The sequence below is a fragment of the Nilaparvata lugens genome, chromosome 1, assembly GCF_014356525.2.
Source record: "Nilaparvata lugens isolate BPH chromosome 1, ASM1435652v1, whole genome shotgun sequence".
Taxonomy (NCBI): Eukaryota; Metazoa; Arthropoda; class Insecta; order Hemiptera; family Delphacidae; genus Nilaparvata; species Nilaparvata lugens.
In genome coordinates, this window is record NC_052504.1 from 59170198 (window position 1) to 59190063 (window position 19866).

At 32.7% G+C, this 19866-nt stretch overlaps 3 protein-coding genes across 7 annotated transcripts in view; 2 read left to right on the plus strand and 1 right to left on the minus strand.

Annotated features, from left to right (window-relative positions):
- LOC111051707 overlaps nucleotides 1-19866 on the minus strand; it is a 514958-nt gene that overhangs the window by 61948 nt on the left and 433144 nt on the right. The gene's annotated exons all lie outside the window — the stretch shown is intronic.
- Nucleotides 186-9203, plus strand: LOC111054595 (farnesol dehydrogenase). Its single transcript, XM_022341647.2, has 7 exons — nucleotides 186-500; nucleotides 2441-2574; nucleotides 4023-4191; nucleotides 4416-4542; nucleotides 6409-6538; nucleotides 7133-7270; nucleotides 8997-9203. Exons 2-7 carry the CDS (start codon nucleotides 2443-2445, stop codon nucleotides 9075-9077), a joined length of 777 nt encoding a protein of 258 aa, XP_022197339.2. The 5' UTR covers nucleotides 186-500; nucleotides 2441-2442; the 3' UTR covers nucleotides 9078-9203.
- On the plus strand, nucleotides 9572-18717 carry LOC120353656 (farnesol dehydrogenase-like). 4 transcript variants are annotated; one of them, XM_039438256.1, is made up of 7 exons: nucleotides 9572-10085; nucleotides 11460-11604; nucleotides 14053-14221; nucleotides 14601-14730; nucleotides 17666-17795; nucleotides 17995-18135; nucleotides 18499-18717. In XM_039438256.1, exons 2-7 carry the CDS (start codon nucleotides 11473-11475, stop codon nucleotides 18556-18558), a joined length of 762 nt encoding a protein of 253 aa, XP_039294190.1. In that variant the 5' UTR covers nucleotides 9572-10085; nucleotides 11460-11472; the 3' UTR covers nucleotides 18559-18717. The 4 variants fall into 4 exon arrangements, with proteins under 4 accessions (XP_039294190.1, XP_039294205.1, XP_039294196.1 ...); XM_039438271.1 differs by having other exon boundaries at nucleotides 9720-9977; XM_039438262.1 differs by having other exon boundaries at nucleotides 9721-10202.

Consider the following 19866-nt stretch of genomic DNA (forward strand, 5'->3'; position numbering starts at 1 on the left):
GATTAGTCACAGTAGAGCTTATTTGGAATTGAAGCATTCTTGTGACGAGTACATTCGATGATTATTGTGTCATGACAGTCTCTATTTCGTCCTGACACAAGAAAGCTCAAATTCCAAATAAGTTCTACTGTCCTGTGACATTATCTAATTTTGATAATGTAATCAATGATGATTAATGTCAATGATTTGAAGACACTCCAGTAAAGTGATATAACGTGTCCACCACAGAGAACATTACCAAGTAATTGAACTTTACAAACTTATTCCATTACAGTGAATCCGGTCTCTGTGGTACTTGGTCTGAGTGGGGATAAGTTCAAGGTCAGAGTAGATTAAATTTGCTGTGCTACACTTGACACTGACAGAGTGAGTCTGTGAAGTCTGTGTCTGTGTTGATCTGTCAGTCACTTCCCAGTGGGATAGGTGGAGTGATATTCAAATTGCATGAGTGACAGTTGATAGATTTCATAATTCTGTCCGGTACATAAATATCATATAAGGTGAGTTGTAATTCTAACTAAATTTGACTAGTATACCTTATCTCAGTACGTGTCATTATGAGTTGTAGATAGCACATAGGTACATGGTAAGGCGTTGAGAATAAGATAAAAGTTGTTGAAAAACAATAACACCTAGAAGAGTTAAACATTGCACATTGCTAAGGAGGAGAGAAGATATAATTTAAAATGTTAGTCTGGCTATACTATAGAATAAACAATCTATAGTATAATGGTATAATAGTATAAAGTATAGTATAACCTAAACAAAGTATAGGTTTTCTCTGGACTGGTACCGTATAGGAATTATTTTTCTTCAATAACAAACTATTGTGAAGTTTGTGCTTTTTAAAATCTATTACATTTGTAGATCTAGAACATTTATCAAGTTCGAAGCTTCTTTTTATTACCGAGCATTCTTATCAAATAAGGAAAAGCTGTACTTCTAATATTGAGAACTGGAAATATAATATAACAATTTTAATTCAAAATTTTAAAATTCCATTTATTTTCAACGCTTGATAAAAATTATAAACATGGGCTTGGTGGATAGCTCACAAATTATAAAATCCATACCGGTAAATCTAGTTTTTTTTGTGTCAACTTGAAATTTTGGATTGGAATAGTAATTCTATCAAAACAAATAATCTGCAATCAAAAATGATTAGTCTGGTATTATAGATCCAAGTTCTGAGATTTAAAAAAAATATCATTAATAATTCATTTAAGTTGAATTATTCAAGGTAATAGGAATAATTTTTAACTCAACACTCAATCAGAATGAATCTTATTGTTTGCAGAACATATTATATAGAATAAAGAGTACAGAGATTTTATAATAAAAGCTTTAGGAAGCTATTGACTCTTACTCCGAATTTCATTAGCATTAGCTTATGGCAAGAGGTAGGTTTTAAGATATTCAAATAGCAATCCCACTTGTTTGACAAGGCAAGTCCTACATTAGATTCTTTGACCTGAGAAGAAGATATAAGATAAATCAATTAATATTTTTATTTCTTAAGAAGCCCCAGTTAGTTCTCAAGTAGTTACTGCAGTAAATGTAATATAATATTCATTTCATTCATCCCTAGAACACCAAACACAAAAAAATTATATTGAAAGAAAACTTAATTCCCAGAAGGAGACATTTTCAAGCTTAATAATATTATTGAAATACATTTATTTTCTTCATTAATGCCCATATTGAACTAGGGTAAAAAAAAGTTCAGTTATCTTTACAGCTCTATTCTAAGCTAGTGTTAGGTCCGGTTTCTGGGACATTTATTGAATTTAATGTACCATTCAGTCTATATTAAATCTATAGGTTTAACGATACTATAGGTTTAGTGCGTTTCCTAGAAATCGGGCCCAAGACTTTTAAATAGGCTATTACTCTTCCGACTTGTATAATGTATATTAACACCTCTCATGATATTAATTTTTTATAAGATGGAGTACCATGAATATATTATAAGATGGTATACAGCGTCCCAAAAATAGTATAACAGGCGAAAATCATAGACTCTACATGAATTTAGAACAAAAATGGGTATGGTTGGGAAGAAAAGGATGTCTCCAATAAGATTCATATAAAGTATTTTGCTCCTATGTTTGACGTTTTTGGTCATTTTATGAGCGCTCAAAATTGAAAAAAGTACATTCGTCGAGTTTGAAGTCAAATTTCAAACACTTTGAACCCTCATAAAAAGTTCAAAAACTTCAAACAAAAGAACAAATTATATAAACATTATTGCAAATTTCTTTATCTTCTAACCATATCCTTAGAATTCGATTTTGACAGTTTGTTTTCTAGTTATTGACGCCGATATAAAGAAACTTTTACTCAACATTTCTGTTGCAAATTGCATGTAGAATTTATGATCTTCGGCTGTTACACCTTTTGTGGAATACTCTGCATAATGTAGAGGTGTTTTTGTTTCTAGAGATGGAACGCTGGTGTGGAGGAGTTGCAGTTGTAACTGGTGCAAGCTCAGGAATAGGACGGGGCATTGCTGCTGCATTAGTGGAGCATGGAATGAAAGTAATAGCCATGGCCAGAAGAGAAGACAGGCTGCAGGTGATCATTAAAACCAATTACAACTTCATAAACATTTTCCAAACCAGATTTCTATACTGATAACGATCTGTAGGCCATTTTGCAGAAACCTCATCAACAGTCTGATGGACTAATATCTAATATCTATACTTCTCAATACATTTTCTATTACCATTAATCTGAGACACATCTGCTCTTATTGTATGTTGGAATTTGTATATAAGAATAAGATAATGCTACTTTGACAAGAATGTACAATTTTTTCATGATATTAAGCACTCATTCACGCTTATTTATTTGAAATTTATGAGGAAATGTTTGTGCATAAAAGTATGTGGAGAGTGGGGTACAGTGGGACATGGGGCACAGTGGGACGATGGAGAATTTTTTTTTCAACAATATTAGAGAAATTACTAGTTTATAATTTGGCAAACCTGATTCTGATCATGTGATGAGAAGCCCGTCATTTTGCTGCAAGTACTTTTGGAGAGAGCAACATAACCTAATTTTCTGACGCCTATAGTAAAAAGAAAGTAATCTAAGATTTTTGCTATGAAACATTGAAAAAAACTATCAATGTGTGAACTTTTGGTACTAGAATCAAGTTTATAATGTATTCAACCGAATAAGGTATTATTATTGGTCATTTTTTGAGAAAAAGCTTTTATATAATGTTTTTAAACTGAAACAGCCCTATGGGGCACAGTGGGACTATATTGATGTAGGTGATTTTTCATTGGTCAAAGTTTGTGGGAAAAAATCGCCAATTATTAAGCTGCAGAAATAGTTGAAAAAACTAAGATGACAGTGATTACTGCGTTAAATACTTGAAGAGAATCTTACCAGGGTTCAAATTTGTCAAAGGAGAAGAAAAAACTTACTTCGCATTGGATGGTGATGTTGAACTGAAACTTCCTCCTCCTCCTACAACACGAGGTAGCACAGGAAGAACAATGCAACAAATGTCATTTAATGTTGAATTGTCCAGATTCTCATCCCTCCTAAGGTAACTGGTATAAAGAGTGTCAAATAAATTAGATTTTTCATCATAAACGGAATTTTTATTTTAGTGTCCCAGTTTAACCCAAAGGCTGTCCCACTGTACCCCATTAAGGGGCACAGTGGACCACATTGTAAGGGTTTACAATTTTATTTTTTTCCCATATTTGCATAGTTATACTAGTAAAATGAAAATATAATTATGAAAGTAGGAATTCCAATCTACATGCTAGTATATTTTTGGTTCTATTAAACTGATATTTTAATACAATAATTCAATACCAAAAACTGTCCCACTGATCCCCACTCTCCCGTATGTTCGTACAAACACATCATACTTGTATACAGGTAATCAAAATCTTTATTGAAGTAAGCAGGTATTATATCACGCACCTTTGAATTGTATCTTATCAAGTGGTAAGTTGAAGAAGTAATAAGAAGATTTATTCAAAATGTTAATTCTGTTTCAGGAGCTTAAAAATGAAGTTGAAGGAAAGAAAGGGGAGTTAATTCCTTACAAAATAGATATAACAAATAAAGATGATGTACAAACAGCATTTGACTGGATTGAGAAAGATTTTGGAGGTATTCATGTACTGATCAACAATGCGGGAATAGCAAAAGCCAGCAAGTTTTCAGGTGAGTTATGAAACACAGCAATGACTTTTAATATTTGTTCTTATTCCGATTTCAACAAAATATTACCAGAAATAAGTGTCTGAATCAATGATAGGTCTAATATTAAAATCAATAAGAATTATTTGAAACATTTTGGTTTTTATCAATGTGCTGAGAGCTGATAAATTTATATCCATATACAATTAACAAAAAATATAGCTAAAATGGAAATTTTTATTTCTCAGAGACAAAAATCGAGGACTTGGAGTCTGTTTACAATTTGAATATTCTATCCTTGTCCATCATGTCTACAGGAGCTATGCAATCTATGCTCAAACATGAAATAGACGGTCATATAATCAACATTGCAAGGTAAGCCTTTCCACAGAATAGACATTCAGGAATTGAGGATGGTTTCCAATTTGGCACAGTTGGAATTATTTTAATGATCAATATTCAATAATAACGAACATGGTAGGTAGTGAAGTAGACTACCATGAACATAATAAAATCTATCAAGTATTACTCATTCCTTTAGAAATTTTGTTTTTGGGTTTGATTTCCCCAGTCAAATTTGACACATTACAATAATAATTATGAATAACTATTTTTTCCAAATAAATTTTATCAGGTCCTTAACCATTGCTAAAACTGCATGAAACATCTAAATGAGACCCTCGGTGTATTTGATATCAATGAGTAACGAGTCGATGTCTACAATAGAAATTTTCCACTCCAGTTATTAATAACCAAAATGAAGATTTAATTCTACAATGAGAGAAGAGAACACAAGTCTAGTTGAACTCATTAGTCACGAATAATCCTCAATTGGAGTAGTAGGCGAACCTTAATTGATAGACAGGCTAAATTGCTCAGTAGAAACAGTGCCTATTCAAGTTCAGAAGCATGCAGAAATTAATGTGTAAGAGCGAAATACTATCATTCAGCCAACACAGGAAATCCCTAATCATTTTTATTGCAGTGCATTAGACTCGGGCATTGTATTCATTCTGTCAATGTCATTGCCAAAACGCCTGCACTTCAGCAGGTTTGCAAGTTCATTCTCCTTCTATGTCTCGATTTTAACATAATATTCTCCCCTTTGTTCAGACCTTTCAAACCTTTTCTGCTTTATCAAACATTTTATAAATAAGAATATTATCAGGGAAAACTATCAATAAGGCTAAAGTACAGATACGTCCTCATTACACTTTCAAAGCTTGATAGCTTATTTGAAACGATGGAATCATTGCTCTAGACTAGTATGTACCTGGTATCCGTAGTCTCATAAAATGCAATATTAAAATTATACTGTATATGATCCATGTTGGGGATAATAAAATGACTAATTAAAAACAAAGGTTAATTAAAAAAAACAGAACTGATGATTTCTGTCTTTATTTGGTGAGATCGTAAAAATGTATAGCTTAGAATGTATGGGGATATCGATGACTCTGTGGGGGGGGCGTATCAATAGCCCTAATAACCACCAGAATGGTCTAGTGCTCACCCGCTGTGGGGAAATTTTGAAGTGCCTAATAAAACCAACATATAACACAAATTGTGCCACTCTCGTCATGAGCTGCCATGTAGCGCACACATGAGTACTCTTCACTCTCACCTCAAACTCTTTTCTATTATTAATGAGAGATACCAAGATAGAGTATGAAATTCATAGAGATGAAAATCGGACTGCTTTCTCGGTAACAACTTACTATCGATAGTAACAACTTATTCAACATGAACATATTATAGTATATAATTTTAAACATTGTATTCCTCTCAAAGGATATTCAATCTTTTGAACAACTATTCTTCAGTATATTATACTATGTAGGTACGTTCTTTCTTGAACGTTATTATAAATGGGAAAAATGAAATCATTAAGATTAAGAAAGATGAATTGAAGATTTGAAATGATTGAATAGAACATTCTACTACTGAGCTTTGTTTTATAAAAAAATTAAAAAATCAATTCATATATTGTTTTATTTTCTTCACATATAGGCCTACTATTAGTGTAGCAAGTTTTTCTCCAAACCACTCTCTGATTATTCATGCGAATGAATGATGATTTGAATAATATTCAAGTTTTATCTATTTGATTTTCTGCTTTAAAGATACTATTTAACACTTATCATTCCATAAATTGCAAGCTTTGGTTTTTATAAATTATAGTTTTAGTGTTTTTCTCTTCAAATAATTGTTATTTTCAACTGTTTTATCATTTCATGTCAGTATTGCCGCACAAATCAGCACACCGTTCCCTGGATTGACACCTTACTTTGCTAGCAAAAGAGCAGTGAAAGGAATCTCTGAAGGACTTATTGGTGAACTGGCTGAAATGAAATCAAAAATTAAAGTCACGGTAAGTTTATTCTCCACTGAAATTTCTGTCAATCATTACAGATAGAAACAGTAACTTTTTGAATGGATACTTTTGACTGATTCCTCGGATTGAATCCATAGCTCACATCATGTTGTGAAGATTTTCAATGATTTATTCCATCATAAAATCATAATTATACTTTCTGACAAAAAAACCACGCTCACTGCTAACAATTTTCTCTATAGAATGGAATTGTATCTCTCTATGGGCCGTCTTTATCTTTATTAACTGCCGGATACGAATTACATGTGCCAGATAGGAAATAGATAATTTAAGGAACTTGATAACTTAAGGTTGTATTATCTCAAATGACATTCTGTAATTTCTTGAGATTCTATCACCATCTTCATAATAATTTATCCACATTGGCCGGCTCTATCTTTATCAACTGCTAAATAAGATTTAAATGAGCCAGATAGGAACCAGGTAACTTAAGGATGTATTATCTGAAATGTGGCATTCTCTAACTTCTTGAGATTTGATCATCATCTTCGTAATCTATCACTCATATCATTTGGATTTTTGACAGTAAATTAAAGCTATGAATTTAAAAACTGAAAAATTATTTTTCAGACGATAAGTCCAGGACTCGTACTGACAGAAATCATCACGAAATCGAATCAGAAGTTCCCCAATGAGCAGCCAATCCTCAAAGTGGAGGATGTGGCTAATGCCGCGATATATGCCTTGTCACAACCACCAAACGTTGCAGTAAGTAAATTATGTTTTCCTCCACCTCCTGTCTAAAGTGCTTACTTTACTCCCTGGAACATAATACTAAAGTTTCACTTTTTCGCTTTCGGGAGGAAAAACAGGAAAACTCCCTAGAGCGTAAAAGTGACTCCATTTAAATAACATGGGGAGCATCTCTATTTTAAAAACGTGCATTTGAAATAGGTTAGAAGGTCTAAGCTCAGATGAGGAAGCATAATATAGAGTAGTCTTTAAACCAACTAAATTCAATACCTCAACCAGACTTTTGATCAATATATAAAATTTATGTTTGTATGCTAAAATTATTACAAACTTCATATCACCATACTAAAAAAGTGTATAAATTTTTTATTCCATGTTATTCAAAATACCAGTCAAATATTCCTCATTAACTAATCAAATTTGAAACGGGAACTTCATCATAGCTGTAGTTATGGTGGCCATTGTTGTTATAATTTTTGCCGACAGATAGCGCTGTCGTCGGAGAACTGTGATTACAAGCCAGCTGTTTCTGTTTACTTTTTAGATTATGTTGTAACACATTGGTCACGTACGTTTTTAAATTTGTTTTATTTGCAGTGTTTATAAAAATGTAGGTGGAGGAAAAATGTTGTGTATATCACGAGTGAAAAATGTTTTTTCTCCCTCAGGAAAATTGTTGCCCTCGGCTTCGCCTCGGGGTTCAAACTTTTCCCTCAGGGAGAAAAAACAGTACTTTTCACTCTAGATATACAAATAACTATTTTTTTTACATCAGTTACTTGATTTCTCTATACTTGTAAATTATGTGTTTCGATATTATCTTCATTACAATCATTCATACAGCTGTACATTGACAGATCCTCTACTCAAGAAGTTCAGGTACTTTTATGATAAAATATGAGTAAATTGTACATTATTAGTGTGCTAAAGTGAGGTCCACGTTATAATGGCATTGGTGTTGCTAACCTTGTTTATCATTTGACAAAGCAGATAGTGCTATCCTTTTCCAGCTTTCAGCTTTCAACGTTGCCAAATCGGTTTTTAACAATGTAGAAATATAATCGATCAACAAAATATTTAATCTCAATTATGAATATTTATCATTTGATCATTGAAAAATATATTTTCTTGACGAATGAATTATGATGGAATATTTTTAACAAGAATGAGACATCAGATATACCGGTATAGAAGGCAGTGGCAAGGCAGAGAATCGGCAACGCTGTAATCCTATCTTTCTCCACTGCCATAATAACGTGGACCTCACTCTAGTAGAATTGCATTGATTGTTGATAATTTGAAAACCAAAAAGCTTCGAGAACTCCCTTTTTTAAAGAAATTGATCATCTTTCATACATTTTTACAGAATAACCAGAGTGTGAATAGAGATGTGATGAAAACATAGCAATTTGTATGTACCTAAACAGAATTGAATGTAAGGATGAGCTAAGAATTATCAAATAAAGTTGTGATGTTTTCTATATAAGAGTGTAACTCTATAGGAGTCTTTAGTTATGTGAGACTGACAGTTTTTTAGTAATGTGAACCTGGGAGGGTACATAATTATGAAACAGGGATTCTCAGGAAACAGAAAGTGAATTCATCAATTCACTTTCTAATAATACTAGATATTGATATTATATTTTTACATATTATCTGCTTTTTCAGTTTGATTTGAATCCAATTTAATGATATTTATACATATATTTTCTATGATTGATGCACGTTTACAATTTTTCAGATAACAGAGTTAACCATCCAGCCAGTAGGAGAATCAATTTATCATTTGTCTCAAGGAGCAAGGAAAGTCTGTTTTCCATAGTTTCATTAATTTTCATCTATCAAAAATAGATGAATTCAAAATGGTATTCGTCTTCTATTATTACTGGATGAGCTATGTGTTCTCAATAACAAACTGGAAATAATATGACAGAAATACATCATTTTATCCAAAGTTTTCATTTTTTATTAATCCCAACTAGATTCTCTTCAATTTCATATAAGTAAATCCTTTTGAAATTTCAATCACTGATGTTGAAGTTGTTAGAATAGTGGATTATTGTTGCCTACGCCTATATTATACATAAAATACAGAATAATTGAAATTAAAGTCTGCATTTGACTAGGCTCACTCAATTTACATTCAAATTAGGTATTAAATAAATGACAAACGAAGTTTCCGACTGATAGAATGATTCATTCGTCAATTTTGAGTGTCATCTTGAGTAACACTCCTCTTTTCCTTGTCAATCAAATAAGACTTGCTCAATCTATTTTTGGAAAACTATGATAATAAATGCTTGTTTACCTCATTCTCAGAAGTTCTTTACTGAAGGTCAAATTTAATGACACACTCCATCTGAATATAGTTCTGGGTTTTATTAGCGAGCCTAGAGAATCTAACTGATACATAATTTTAGCAAATAATAGTCTAAAATACTTTGTGGCCCTGATAAATAAATACTAAATAGTATACACTGATGATGTAATATCTACATATAATTATAAAATATAATAACAGTTCAATTATTTTACTGGTTTTTTTAGGATGATGAGTACTTCAGTCACGCATGTTTGATTATACTCATCAATCAGCACTAAAACCAGGATTATTCTGCAAAAAACGTTGGACAGTTACCTTTGAACAGCATTATTATTTAGTTTGTTTTCGAATTTGCTGGGCGGCGGACACGAGCGCTTGCACGTGGATACAACAACAAGTGTAATATAATCCTCGATAAAATTAGCTAATTGATCACGATTGGGCAAAGGGTGAATGATTGAGTGTATGTGTGATCATCCCTATTGCTGTGCAGGTTATTTGATTCCAGTGAGTAGTATAGCATTTCAAAGTGAATACGATACACAAACGCTCTAAACTACAAGTTGGTGCAACACAATATCACTGTACCGTACTTGTTATAAGAGTTGAGTTGCTTCTTCTAAGGTAAATTTATCAGTATTACAAGAGTCCTAGGTTGAACTAACCGAAGGTGTGATTGCACTTCACTGAGAGCTGATCTGATTGGTTCAATTTCACACTAGTCCTATGAAATGAATTTGATTTTGGTTGTTTGATAGACATATTCTATTGATCTTTACCTAGGATAGGAAGGTAATTTTACTATTGAACAATATTCCTTCTAAACAGCAAATAATAAATAACGATAAAAAAATTACTTTTTCAAATAACACTCACATCTACTTAAAAATCTGAAGATTTCTCATTCCCCAATATACTAATATTATATTATAATGAATTTCAATTGTTTAAATTAATAAATGAATATTCCTTTCCTTTTTTAAGTATTTTTCAACTCAATTATTATTTAAGATCATTATATTCAAAAAAGTAATACATATTTAAATACAATTATTCATTCTTAGGAACAGGAAATGTTCTTGAGAAAAACGATTTCATGAGAATGTTTGTTTCCATAATCTAATTCCTGAATAAGAATACAATGTAGGCCTAATTGGAATTGGTAAAAAAGTGGTCAAGTACAAAGAGAATAGCCTACATAAACATATAAGCAACACCTATAGGTGTGAGACTTATATAGCCTGCGTGGAAAGAGTATTAATAAATGTCATGTTTGAGAAAGAACAGCAGTGCAAGATGAATTATTATGACTTTTTGTGGAGGATGACGCTCATAAGTGGGCTCATGCTTGTGGGATGAAGTGGGTGATATTGATTGAATCTTCATTTTCCTGGATCTTTTACGTAGTCAAATAGTAAACAATATTCTTGTTTTGGAAGAATAGTATTCTTATTTTTGTAAAGCAGGCCTAGCCTTACACCTCTCGCATAAAAAACCGTAAAAAATATTGAATCGCATTGAGAATTTCATATCAACAAGTGGGCTACCTACTGGGGTATTTATAATTTGCTATCACAACAACTTTATTTATTTATTAGATAGCGCAAACAAGTACTTGGTATTTTGAAACTTTCTTCATAAATGAGAGAGAAGAACATCATGGCAACAAGTAAGAGGAATCAACAAATTTTCTTCATTTTTAAATAGATTTCCAACAAGTTCTTGGTAATACTGTTTTAACGTTGGAAATAATATCCCTCGTTCACCTTCAGTAGTTGAATACAGCAAGATGATATGACGTTATAATATATGAGTTGACAATGGTTTCTATTGAAATTCAGCTTGAATGGGCGAATTATTGAATTTTTTTATCAAATGCAGATCAAGTTGAAGAATGGATCGTTGGTCGGGACGAGTAGCTGTGGTGACAGGGGCTAGCTCTGGCATAGGGGAGGCGATCGCTCAGCAACTGGTGGAGAGTGGCATGATTGTCGTAGCTTTAGCGAGGAGAGAAGATAGACTCAAGGTAATATTGAAAACTGACTTTACAAGCTGATTCTATATTACCATTGAATTATGAAATGCAGAGAAGCCTTATTCTACATAATCATTGTATTTCCAATGTTTTTTATATATTACTCATATAATAAACCGCAGTAAAACTAATAAACTCTGCAGTACCAACGATTACTGTGTTCGAATAGATTCATTAACTAGACTTAATGATAAACAGTTCTTATCCCGAATAAACGAATAGACTCTGTAGTACGAACGATTACTGTGTTCGGAAAGATTCATTTTTTTTCCTATAGCTCTACAGCCCATTGTGGGCTTTGGCCTCCTCCACAACATTCCTCCAAACGTTTCTATCCATTATAAATCCTCTCCATCCTCTATAACCCATCCTTATCAAATCATCCTCTATCTCATCTTCCCATCGTATTCTTGGTCTGCCTTGTTTTCTTCTTGAGTGAAGCTTCTCTTCAAGCACTATTTTTGGCATTCTGGTTTCATCCATCCTATAAATATGTCCGAACCACCTTAGTCTCTGTGCCTTTATGGAGCGTAATATACTACGGCCTTTTATTAATAGTTCAAGTTCAGCATTGGTTCTCCTTCTCCACTCTTCTCCTTCTTTAACAGGACCGTACACTTTTCTAAGCACCTTTCGTTCAAATACACTTAAATTATGTTGGTCTTCCTTAGTCAAAGTCCATGATTCAGAGCCATAGGTAACTAGGCTACAGGTCTTATAAGGGTTTCATAAATCTTAAGCTTGCTGCTTCTACTGATGAGCCTGTTCTTTAGAAGCTTCATGTTGCTGTAGTATGCTCTATTTCCCGACAATATACTTTGTTTGATACTGGTGCTCATCATATTCTGATTATTCAATTCAACACCCAGATAGCTAAAGTTTTTCACTCCCTCAAACAACCTATTATCGATTCTCAGACTCTGTGGAACCCTTCGCGCTTGACTTCTTGATATTTTCATGTATTTTGTTTTATTTTCATTGACTAGGAGACCAATCTTTTGTGCTTCTCTTTCGAGTAATTTATACGTGTCCTGGAGGATATCTTTTCTTTTGGCAATTATGGCTACGTCATCGGCATAAGCACATACTTGATACATTTTATGAAAAATGCTGCCTCTCTTGTCAATGACGTCTATCACACGATGTAATGCAACATTGAATAGGAGTGCTGACAGTCCGTCACCTTGCTTTACGCCAGTATTGAACTCAAACTTTCTACTTTTTCTAGATCCAACTTTTATCATGGCCGTAGTCTTGTTCATTGACATTTTGGCAAGTTTGATCAACTTCTTCGGTAAGCCATAATGCTCTAGTACTTTCCATAACTCACCCCTTATTATACTATCGAAGGCAAGTTTAAAATCGATGAATAAAAGATTCATTAACTAGGCTAAAATTCTGGAGTGAAAAGATAAAAAAAGGCTTCTGAATTAGGTACCGGTATGGGTTTTGCGGTTTTTCGAAAAAGAATAGATTGAAACGAAAAAACTTTAAGCAACTTCAAAATTTATTTGTACTAGGCCTATCTTTTATTCAGTAACTTGTGTTATGACCACTATTTTTGGCTACCTAATTGTACCAAGGGATACTCTGCTATTTGATGAGTCAAGTTTTTGTAAAAAATTTCCCTTTAACATGGACACTGGAAAATGACAAAAATTTTAAAGAGTCTTAAAGCTGAGAGTGTAAAGCTAGGTTTACACTTTACGCTATATAGCTCTGCTACAAGTTCAAAAAGTGACACTGGAGATCTGCTATATAGCAGTTTTGAGCCTATTTTCTCAGCTATATAGCAGAAATTGAGCTATCCAAAGTTTTCGGTAAACATCAAAGAGCTACATATAGCTCTGCTACATGTCAATTTTTGTTTATAGCAGAGCTAGATATAGCTACTCTGCCCTTGAAGGATGTCTGCCGCAGCTGTTTACCGCTGTTTGCAGCTGTTCAGTGCCTGCTGGGTTTAAACCAGATATACTGTACTCAATTGTTGTCAGAAGGTTACTGCGCATCTTGAGCATTTTTTATTTATTTATAATTATTGTGCAATAATGGAGTGAATTTGACTGGAATAGATACAAAATTATCCAATAGCAGGCACTAAACAGCTGCGGCAGACATCCTTCAAGGACAGAGCAGCCACATCTAGTTCTGCTATAAACAAAAATTGACATGTAGCAGAGATACATTTAGCAGAGACATAGTAGCTGACAGAGCTATATGTAGCTCAAATTTTATATAGCTCTCCAGCTACATAGTGTAAACGTAGCTTAAGGAACCATCTTAATCAATACCGTAAATCAAAGATTGGAAATTTTTTTACAAATAACTAGATAAAACATCATATTTTTGAAGCTTGATTTTCCTTAAAATTATAATATAGTTAGAAGAGTGAGGGAAAATAAAGTAATCTACTCCATTTATTTTTCAACTGTTTTGTAGAAATTGGAGGAAAAAATGAAAGGTAAAAAAGGAAAACTGCATCCATTGAAAACTGATATCACAAACATGGAAGATATCAAATCAGCACTAGAATGGATCGATAACAAATTAGGAGCTATACATGTTTTGATAAACAATGCTGGAATTTTCATCAACAAGAAATTTCAAGGTGAGGAGAGATACTCTCAAGAGTTACATTTTATTTAAAACGATTAGGCTAAATGGATTTTGTTATACAATCAAATCTATTATTTGTAATTTCTTCAAACTATTAATTTGACGCTATTTGGCAATCAAGCATGCTTGATGGCATTTTAATGTAGCCTCTGAGAAAATCAATTGATATCCTACTATCTATTCATAATGTTAGTCAACACTCAGAGAAATGTGCTTGATCAAGTTATTATGCATGAAAAGTAAATTGTAATTGTAAGCAATTAATCTGTAATATGAAAAGAAAAGGAACAGAACTTTTATTCTAATAAGATATTGCCAAACATCTCCAGCTATCTTATTGAATAATTTTATGATTCAATTAATATTTACAGAATGTGAAATGGAAGATATTATGAAGCTGTTTACAGTAAATGTTTTATCACTTGGTAAACTGACCAAAGAGGTTATTGGTTCCATGGAGAAACATAAAATTGATCTTGGTCACATCTTCAACATCAGTAGGTAAGATATTTATGTTCCCAATTCATATTAGCAAAAAAATACTCAAAAATATTTACAAATGGGCTGATGAGGTAGGAAATACTATAGGCAAAGCATGGGCTTACGCTTATCTTATGTGTATGATGTTAATACGTTAAGACGATCTAGGTATGATGGAACCTCTTTTTTGAAAGTAGATTACTATAAACCTACTAATACTTCAAGGTAAGCCTATAATTCACTTATAACTTAAAAGTGGTCTCAAACTGAAGAAGGTACCATAGTATCAAACCGTACCCAAAAAGCAACAGATTAAATCTGTTTTCTTCAAAGGATAGAATGGGCTATGAGCAGCAAACTAACGCAAGCTACAAAATAAGATCAGACAACAATGATACATGGATGAACTTGTCTTGATCTCATCTATTGATCTATGTAGGTCCCAATGCTGGATTCCGCGGACAATTAGTGAAGTTCCCTCACAAAAGTTAACATATTTACCGTATGTAAAAATTGGAATTTTGATTTGTTCCAAGTTACTGTAGACAACTAATACAAAAATAGTCAGCTTTATAACTTTTAAAATAATAAATTAATTCAATCTATTTCAAAGCTCTAATAAATATTCTTATAATTATTTGGTTTGTAAAGCCTGGAAAATTTGATTTCTACAGGTTTTTGAGCAACAGGGCAAAAATATTTCTTGGGATATCTGGTAGGCTATTTAGAAAATTTCAAAAAAGTTGAGAGTTGAATTTTAAATTAAACTTAAGTCTATCGATGATTCAAATATAGAAGTTAGTGAGTAGCATGAAAATAAAGTAAATAAAATGAGATTTGCATAGTTTTTGACAACATAACTAGGCTTACCGTAATTAGTAACTTAGCACTCACTGATAAATCTTACTTCATTGCACAGTAATGCATTACAACTAGCGTGTAAATGAGTAAAAGCTCTTACCGTGGAGATTGAAGAATTATTGTAATCAAATACATTTAGCAGTAAATAAATAAAAATAATATTATAATAGCATTAGGTTACACACTTATGAGCTTGAGCTAGTGTTTTTGAGGTTAGGGTTTTTCAATTCCCGCCACTTAATTCCCGGTCGGCAATATATCGCATCCCAAACAATTATACGGTGATGTGTAGCCAAACTATAAAATACGAACCTGTTCTGAAAATAAACAAGCTTTCTGCTACTCATATACAAACATTTCGAATAATACCAGCATATTGGAGCTCACATTTTACCTTTTAAACCTTCCAAATTTCCATCATCATCCTTTCAGGTCATGATTATCTTTGGACTTTTTTAGATCTGGAGGTTAAATCTGTGATCATATTCATACAGTTTGAATATACGTCAGCTTATGATTTTATTGGATGGGATATTTTGATTTTCCACTTGACAAAACTGTAATCAGCTGTTTCTGCCAACTGAAAAGCAAAATTTGAAAAGTTTATTGAAACGATTGTAACAATTCGAACAAAAAGTTTGGGGGGGATTATAATATTGGTGTAGAAATGACCTAAACTTTGGGGGAGTCACTGGTGGTTTTGGGGGGAATGGAATACCCCCACCAAAGGTTGGACCCTGGCCCGGTGGTCACACCCCCCATGGAAAATATTATTGTCATTGGAAAAATAAATTATTATAGGAAATTAATGAATTTTGAATTCAACAAATCAATTTGGTGAGTTTGCTTTCAAGCAATTCCACTTGAAAACAAACATTCCATTCAAGTTTTTTTGGTGTTCAGTAGAGGACACTTATTATTTCGATCTTTGATCCCATAAAACTTTCATAGGCGAATGGGTTTTCGATTAAATAAGAAATTGAATGAAATGGAGTAGAATTTTAATAGTCATTCAATTGTTTTAAAAAATGGTAGAAGGCTTACTCATTAACTTATTAATAAGACCCAATATGTAATCAGACCATTCGCATGTGCATTATTTAGTTGTTGTTTTTTTTAATACAGGAGATTTGTATTAAAATATTATTTTATAGTGGAAAACGCATTTACGTTAAACTTAATAGAATTTGCTACTTTCAAGTTTGAGTTCTGTTATAATCTATGATTTCGACATATTAAAATAATGTTATTATTTGTTTATAATTATAATATCCATTCAACTATATTACCTAAAATAAAGAAGAGAACTGGTAGCCTACATGTAGCCTACGGGATAGGAATTTCACGAATGACGAAGCATCATTATGCCGCATCTGAATTACTGGTCTGTTTAACTTGAAATTTTGCATATTATAAATTAATTCTGAATTCACCGATCGAGGATGGCCCTAATCTGAATTCTTCAAGATTCCAGTAGGTCAAGTTTTTAATTGGACCCTTGCGGAGCACAGGTTAATTGCTACTCTGCATCTCCTCTGTTTCTCAGGTCTCTTCTTTCAAAATTATTTGTTGAATTTCATGATTTGGATGTCATATGAGCTGCGACTACATTCTACCATAGAGAAACAAAAGCATATAAGTAGATATCCCATCGTATAGGGCGTTTATTATGTCGCAACTTTTACTGTTATCTCAAGCTGATAGTTCATGTAATTCTTTCCCGTGAAGCTGTGTGACACTGGTAGTCTCTCATAGTGTGCCGTTTATACATTCTTACCCGGTCAAAACAGTAAAAATCGACGGTAATCAGCTTGAGATAGCAGTAAAAGTTGTGACATAAACGCCCTATAACATATGGGATATCTACTTACGCTATATTGTTTCTCTATGATTCTACGCTCTGCAAAAAGTGCATAGAGCTGAAGGGTAAGATCGAGAGATTCGAAAAATGTTGAACATCGTCCTTCAATAACAATAAATAAATACCATTATAATTGATGAAACGATAATTTCTATATATTCGCTTGAGATTAATACTCTTATTACATCTGATTCAACAAAAAATTGAAAATGTTTTAAAATGTTCTCTTTACAGTATTGCTGGAAAGATCAGTCATCCCTTTCCACAGACAATGTATTACTTCGCATCCAAAAGGGCAGTTGATGCCATCTCAGAGGGTCTTCGCATGGAAATTGCTGTAGCAAAATCCAAAATAAAAGTTTCGGTAAGTTTTACATATTCTCTATAACTATAGCCTGAATCAGCCCATATTTATTTATAAATATGAGTTTTGACTAAAAGTCAGCTTTTCATTCGAGTTGATTCATCTAACTCTATCTTTTATTAGGTCAAAATTTGTATTATTGAACCTGATTTTATTTTTAAAAATTGTGAAGAAAGAATAAACAAGAAGATATTTTCAGAATGTGAGCCCAGGACTTGTGATGACTGAGTTGATTGAGAATGCTGGCTTTGAACACTTGACAGATGAGACGCCGAGGCTTTATCCAAAAGATGTAGCAGAAGGTGTCGTTTTTGCACTATCTACCCCTCCTCATATGGTGGTGAGTATTTAATAAAGTATTTTGCAATAATTAAATTCGTTTAATCATCATTCAAATTATTCAATAGTGATTTCTTGTAGGGTTCGATTTTTTCAAATCTTTTCCTCTTTATCTGATACATTTATATCCTCTGAAGCCATTTTTGCATGTCCTTTTAGGTCTATTATACACATCAGTTTCTAAATTCATCTTTAATTTTTTTCTCGATATCCCCTGTTCCATATGACTATTTGTATCTTAGAATGCTTGAAGTCATACATTTTCTCTGGTAATTCCACAGTTATTTTGAATAATTATTATAAAACTGAAATATACCTCACGAGTAAAAAATCTGTGCTTCTATATTTTATTTTATTCTTTCAGGTGACTGAGTTGACTCTTCAACCACTGGGTGAAAGTATATATTCATTCATCAACCTATGATGAAGAAAATATAAATGGTTTGAGTAAAGCAAGCACACAACGAATTAAGATAGCCTTCTACCATTTTCTTCAATTCCAAATCGATAATTTCAATATGTAATGTAATAGGATCATTTTTTCAGCCTCCGATTTGCCATGAATAAAAGACGAATGTGTATAGAAGAATAATAATTATTCCGGTAAAAATTACTCACATTATACCTCAACACTTAATTGCTGTGAAAATTGAGACATTCGTCATTTCACTTTATAAAATGCTGCCGCAAAATGAGCTAATAAGTGGGCTATGACGTTTTTCGGAGCTCCTCGTTGGATTGCAAGCTCTGCCCTTAAAGTCATGTCTTGAGTTTGAGGAGAAGGTATAAGCTCCTATAATGGTCAAGTCAGGTTTGTATGGTGGGTGATCGAAACTATATCCCATATTTGATTTGCTGGAAAGCCGTTTGTTTGCACCAGCACTGTGAGGCTATAAGTACCCAACACATCACGATTCCATAAGTCATTTCAACTCATTTCAATACGAACAAGTTGTCGACCCTACTTCAGAAATATTGAAATTCTTCGACTCCCAAGCTTATATATTTTTGAAACATAAATAGAAATAAAATTCTCAGTACCCTTTTGAAAAATTTGAATATGTTGAATATTTATATTTTATGAATATGTTGAAACATGTTGAGATAGAATTAATTCATAAAAAGGTACCTACTAAGATTTTTATTTCTATCTATATTACAAGTAGCCCTAAACAGAAAAGAGAAAATTTTTGAAACAATCTGCTTCATAAAAAGACATATTCACAAATTTAACACAGGTGAAGCACTTCATAGAAGTGCTTCATAAAAAAACATACTTGCAAATTCAACACAGGTGAAGCACTTCACAGGTGAAGATACTCGACCAGTAGTACAATCAAATGGTCGTTTTTCAGGAAACAGCCCCAAAAGAATTTTTCTCGACGGTTCTATATGTTGTCTTTTGGGGCGCTGAATTCGAATCTGGAATTTGCTGACACGCCAGAGGGCGGCTTCACCCCCAAAACCCCTAAAATTTCGAACTTTTTTAATTTTTCCATTTAATTTCATAAATATTTTGAAAATACGTAGCTTATATTTTTACGAAATTTATTCACCTCTCATGAAAGGTTCTGTTCTTTGAATCAAGACTAAGTACCATTTCTTATCATTTCGGGTTACCGAGATACACAGTTTTGAACATAAAAATTGGCCATTTTTCTGTGTATTTAAATATGGGCGAAAATGCACTAGAAAAAGAATTTTTCATCAAATTTCAGTTATGATACATGAT

Bases quoted from the DNA above. Each gene is read 5' to 3' on its own strand.
- LOC120353656 (XM_039438256.1), top strand. From the start codon at position 11,473: ATGGATCGTTGGTCGGGACGAGTAGCTGTGGTGACAGGGGCTAGCTCT. The intron at 11,605-14,052 runs GTAATATTGAAA...ACTGTTTTGTAG, and splicing joins GGAGAGAAGATAGACTCAAG to AAATTGGAGGAAAAAATGAA. The intron at 14,731-17,665 runs GTAAGATATTTA...TTCTCTTTACAG, and splicing joins CACATCTTCAACATCAGTAG to TATTGCTGGAAAGATCAGTC.
- LOC111054595 (XM_022341647.2), top strand. From the start codon at position 2,443: ATGGAACGCTGGTGTGGAGGAGTTGCAGTTGTAACTGGTGCAAGCTCA. The intron at 2,575-4,022 runs GTGATCATTAAA...ATTCTGTTTCAG, and splicing joins GAAGAGAAGACAGGCTGCAG to GAGCTTAAAAATGAAGTTGA. The intron at 7,271-8,996 runs GTAAGTAAATTA...ACAATTTTTCAG, and splicing joins CACAACCACCAAACGTTGCA to ATAACAGAGTTAACCATCCA.